Source organism: Branchiostoma floridae, unplaced genomic scaffold, assembly GCF_000003815.2.
Source record: "Branchiostoma floridae strain S238N-H82 unplaced genomic scaffold, Bfl_VNyyK Sc7u5tJ_1560, whole genome shotgun sequence".
Lineage (NCBI taxonomy): Eukaryota > Metazoa > Chordata > Leptocardii > Amphioxiformes > Branchiostomatidae > Branchiostoma > Branchiostoma floridae.
The window spans coordinates 376,238-380,499 of record NW_023365758.1 but is presented as its reverse complement, the minus strand read 5'-3'; the positions used below and the strand labels follow the sequence as shown (position 1 = coordinate 380,499).

The following is a 4,262-nucleotide window of genomic DNA, read 5'->3' as shown; positions in this document are numbered from 1 at the left end:
GAAACGTGTGTGTGCGTGTGTGTGTGTGGTTGTACGTGTGTGTGCGTTCATGTGCGTGTGTACGAGTGTGCACGTTTTTGTGTTTGAAACTGAGTGTGGGTGTATGTGTGTGTTTGTGTGTGTGCCTGTGTCTGTCTCTCTCTCTCTCTCTCTCTCTCTCTCTCTCTCTGAGATCTAGAATAAGGATTACACAGGGATGTTTTATACCGTTCGTCATTTTTGTTTTAGAAATGGACGAAAGAAACAGCGAGGTTGCTATGGACGGTCCCCAAGCTGTACACCCAGGAGACGAAACAAGCATCAGCATAAAAATAGACATGGGAAGAGAGCAGAACAACGAAGGGGTCATTCCAAACGAAGAAACGTGCGGAGTAGAATCTGAGCATCCTCCCTCACAGGGCCATACAGAGCAAGTGGACAAGCTTACGGTGAAACGTATTTTGGACAAACCGGACAAACGCTTTGTGTGTACGGAATGTGACTATAGGGCACTCTCAAATGCTCAACTGTCAATACACAAAAGAAAACATACTGGTGAGAAACCCTATACATGTGACCAGTGTGACTATGCTGCTGCAAAGAAAGGAAATTTAAAGAGACACATGGCTAAACACACCGGAGACAAGCCTCTCTTGTGTGGAGAGTGTGGGTACAGGACGACTGACATGGCTTTCTTAACCATACACATGAGAAAACACACTGGCGTGAAACCTTACAAGTGTGATCAGTGCGACTATTCTTCTGCACAGAAAGGCAACTTAGACCAACACGTGGTTAGACACAACGGAGAAAAACCCTACATGTGTGGGGAGTGTGGGTTCAGGACGGCTTTCAAGTCTTCCTTAGCCACACACATGAAAAGACATACAGGTGTGAAACCTTATAAATGTGACCAGTGCGACTATTCAGCTGCAGAGAAATCCACGTTAGGCCAACACATGACTAGACACACCGGCGAAAAGCCATACATGTGTGGGGAATGCGGATACAGGACGGTTACCAGGTATTCCTTAACCGTGCACATGAGAACACATACTGGTGTGAAACCTTATAAGTGCGACCAGTGTGACTATTCTGCTGCAAAGAAAGGCCATTTAGATTCACACATGGCTAAACACAACAACGAAAAACGCTTCATCTGTGGGGAGTGCGGATACAGAACTGCTCACAGGTCAAACCTATCACGACATATGATCAAACATACCGGCGAGAAACCTACCAATGTGACCAATTAATGTGACTACAGAGTTAAGGTATCTAAACAAACGCTTGAACAAACACACTTCTTATGCACGCAGTTTGCAAGTGGGACGGTTGGCAAGTCTAACTATCCGGTCACAAACAATACCAGCGAAGACTCAAAACACAACTGTGATCAGAGCTACTTTTCTGCTTCATCAAAGTAGTGTATACCTGAACATGGCCAAACACAATGTAGAAAAAGGAGAAAGAAATTATGGGTTTGAGGACTGCGGGTTAACCGGGACGGAATTTATATATATATATAGGCGCAATACAAACGTCGTCTATCAACGTGCACCAAATCATTGCCATCTTGAATTGAGTTCTTTCTTTTATATACTAGCTAACAGACATTTTCGTACAAAGGAGAGTGATGTCACGACCTGTAGCCAAAATGCCCTACCAAAGAGCACACAGTAGACAATCGGTTTTAACATGTAGTCAATTTAGTCAATAACAAATAGACGCTGATATTCTAGGTGATAATACTACGTGAACTAGGTGAATGTCAATATAACACTGCAGTCATTGGCATGATGCTGATTTTTCATATATCATATCCAACGTTGTTAGATTATCTTCATTCCATGTATTATAAGTAGTGGTAGCATTACTAATAGTAGTATATTATGCTAATTTACATTAACATGATTTATATCATCTACATCTACAACATCATCATCGGTCGGCTGCATTTCTGCGGTGCAAATATCGGTATTACAGCGCAGGCGCAGATGGCCAACTCAAAAGGATATGTGGCCTTGGTAAAAGTGCCTGAAGAATTTTTTTGGGATATGTTTGGACATTCTAACGCTAGTTTACCTTTATTCGCAGGGTACCCTTTATCCGTTCTTTTAAACAAAAATATATTTAGGGATATCAAGTCCACAGATGATGATTTCAAACTGCAATATTTCTAAAATAGCACAATTTGAAACTATCGATCATCGATTTGATATTCCAAGACACCCTGTTTAGCAACAGCGGATATAGGTTACCCCGCGGATAAAGGTGAATTAACGTTAATCATTTTTATATCTCATCAAGACCTACCCACATTCCAAATATTTAATACAGTCCATCCAGGCCTTCAAAAGTTATGCTGTCCACGCACAAACATGCACGCATTCATTCATACACACAAACATACACACATGAATACATACAAACATACACACATGCATATATGCAAACGTTGCCGAAAACGTCGCCTTCTATGGTAGGAAATGAAACGAATAACACAACCAAAGAACGGCGTCATTTTAGACAGAGTAAAGTAATACAGTTATGTCGTTAAACTGGACGCGGTAATCAGGTAAATCAACTTTGACCTTTGACCTCCACTGCGCTGAAAGGTCAGTTTGCCAGAACACCATTTTGATTGATCGGATGATAACGGGCAAGATCCTTGTCTTTCCAGTTTGCCGTTTATAAGACAATGCTACACATTAGCAGTCAATCAGCACCATAAACCGGTAAGTAAAACATTTTTCTACTGCCTATTCACATTTTCTGCTAATTCCTTGGTACTTTAGATTGTTTCTTTGAGGAAATCAGTGATCGATTTGTACAAAGGGGAGGGCGGCAGTAAATACTACTTGTTGACATTGGCAAGGATGAGCAATGATACGGTTTGATAACTCTTTCAATTAAGCGATTCTTGAGCATTTAAGGGGTCTTGCTAATTTTTAATCAATCACGATTTGTTTAATCGCGGTTGTATAATTAAATCATTTGTGTCTGTGCATACGTATCTGTGTAGTGTTTACAGCGAGGATCCGGAGCACGGGGTCAGTGTGTGAGTTTGAGTGCGTGTATGTGCGAGTATTGGTGCGTGTGCTTGACATCGACAAGGATTGACAATGTCACGGTTTGATAGTCTTCTGAGGGATTTGTCTTTGGAGAGGGGGTCTTCCTAAATTGAAATTAGGAGGGGGTCTTTCTAAACTGTTACGGCCGTTTTACAATTGAGTGTAACCATTGATGTTTCCACATCTATACGCTGTGTAGTAGGAATATGTTTTTTCAACGGTCATTATTGTTGTTTTTAGAAATGGGAGAAAGAAACAGCGAGGTTGCTATGGACGATCACCAAGCAGTGCACTCTTTATTTATTTATTTATTTATTTATTTCTGTAATCTTTATCCAGGGTGGTCCAAGCTCAGTGCTCTTGCACTGCTTTTCAGTGGAGCCCTGCGTGTTACATAAAAGGAAATTAAACATATTCATCACAAACATAGGCAAACATAAATAGACAACAACTCTAGCGGAACCATTCCATACGAGGAAACGTGCGGAGTAGAATCTGACCACCATCCCCACACACATGCCTATACAGAGCAAGGGGACACTCTCCCGGTGAAACGTACTGTGGACAAACGCTTTGTGTGTACGGAATGTGACTACAGGGCACTGTCAAATGCTCAGCTGTCAATTCACAAAAGAAAACATTCTGGTGAGAAACCCTTTAAATGTGACCAGTGCGACTGTTCTACTGCACGGAAGGGAGACCTAGACCGACATATGGCTAAACACACCGGCGAAAAACGGTTCATCTGTGGAATGTGTGGATATAGGTCGGCTCGCAGGTCTTCGTTAAAATTACATATGGGTAAACATACAGGTGTGAAACCCTATAAATGTGACCATTGCGACTATTCCTCTTCATATAAATCTGATTTGGATCGACACATAACTAAACACACCGGCGAGAAACCCTTCCTGTGTGGAGACTGCGGCTACAGGACGGCTGACAGGTCTGACTTAACAGTACATATTAGGATACACACGGGCGAGAAACCGTATAAATGTGACCAGTGCGACTATTCCACTGCACAGAAAGGAAACTTAGACCGACACATGGCTAAACACACCGGCGAAAAACGCTACATCTGCGGAGAGTGTGGATATAGGTCGGCTGACAGGTCTGCGTTAAAATCACATATGGTTAAACATACAGGTGTGAAACCCTATACATGTGACCATTGTGACTATTCTGCTGCACGGAAATTCATTGGAT

The 4,262-nt window shown here is 42.0% G+C and overlaps 2 protein-coding genes across 3 annotated transcripts in view; both read left to right on the top strand.

The window, feature by feature from the left end:
* The window catches only part of LOC118408223 (zinc finger protein 525-like), a 1,729-nt gene extending 481 nt beyond the window's left edge, over nt 1–1,248 (top strand). For both annotated transcript variants that reach the window (XM_035808873.1, XM_035808872.1), the window contains exon 2: nt 229–1,248. In XM_035808873.1, coding sequence (XP_035664766.1) covers nt 231–1,235 — 1,005 coding nt within the window. In that variant the 5' untranslated portion in view covers nt 229–230 and the 3' untranslated portion in view covers nt 1,236–1,248. The remainder of the gene's footprint in view (nt 1–228) is intronic.
* A 2,518-nt stretch (nt 1,249–3,766) lies between these two features.
* Nucleotides 3,767–4,262, top strand: part of LOC118408182 (zinc finger protein 347-like) — a 14,193-nt gene continuing 13,697 nt past the window's right edge. Inside the window, exon 1 of the mRNA XM_035808817.1 lies at nt 3,767–4,202. Within this exon, the coding sequence (XP_035664710.1) occupies nt 3,767–4,202 (436 nt within the window). The remainder of the gene's footprint in view (nt 4,203–4,262) is intronic.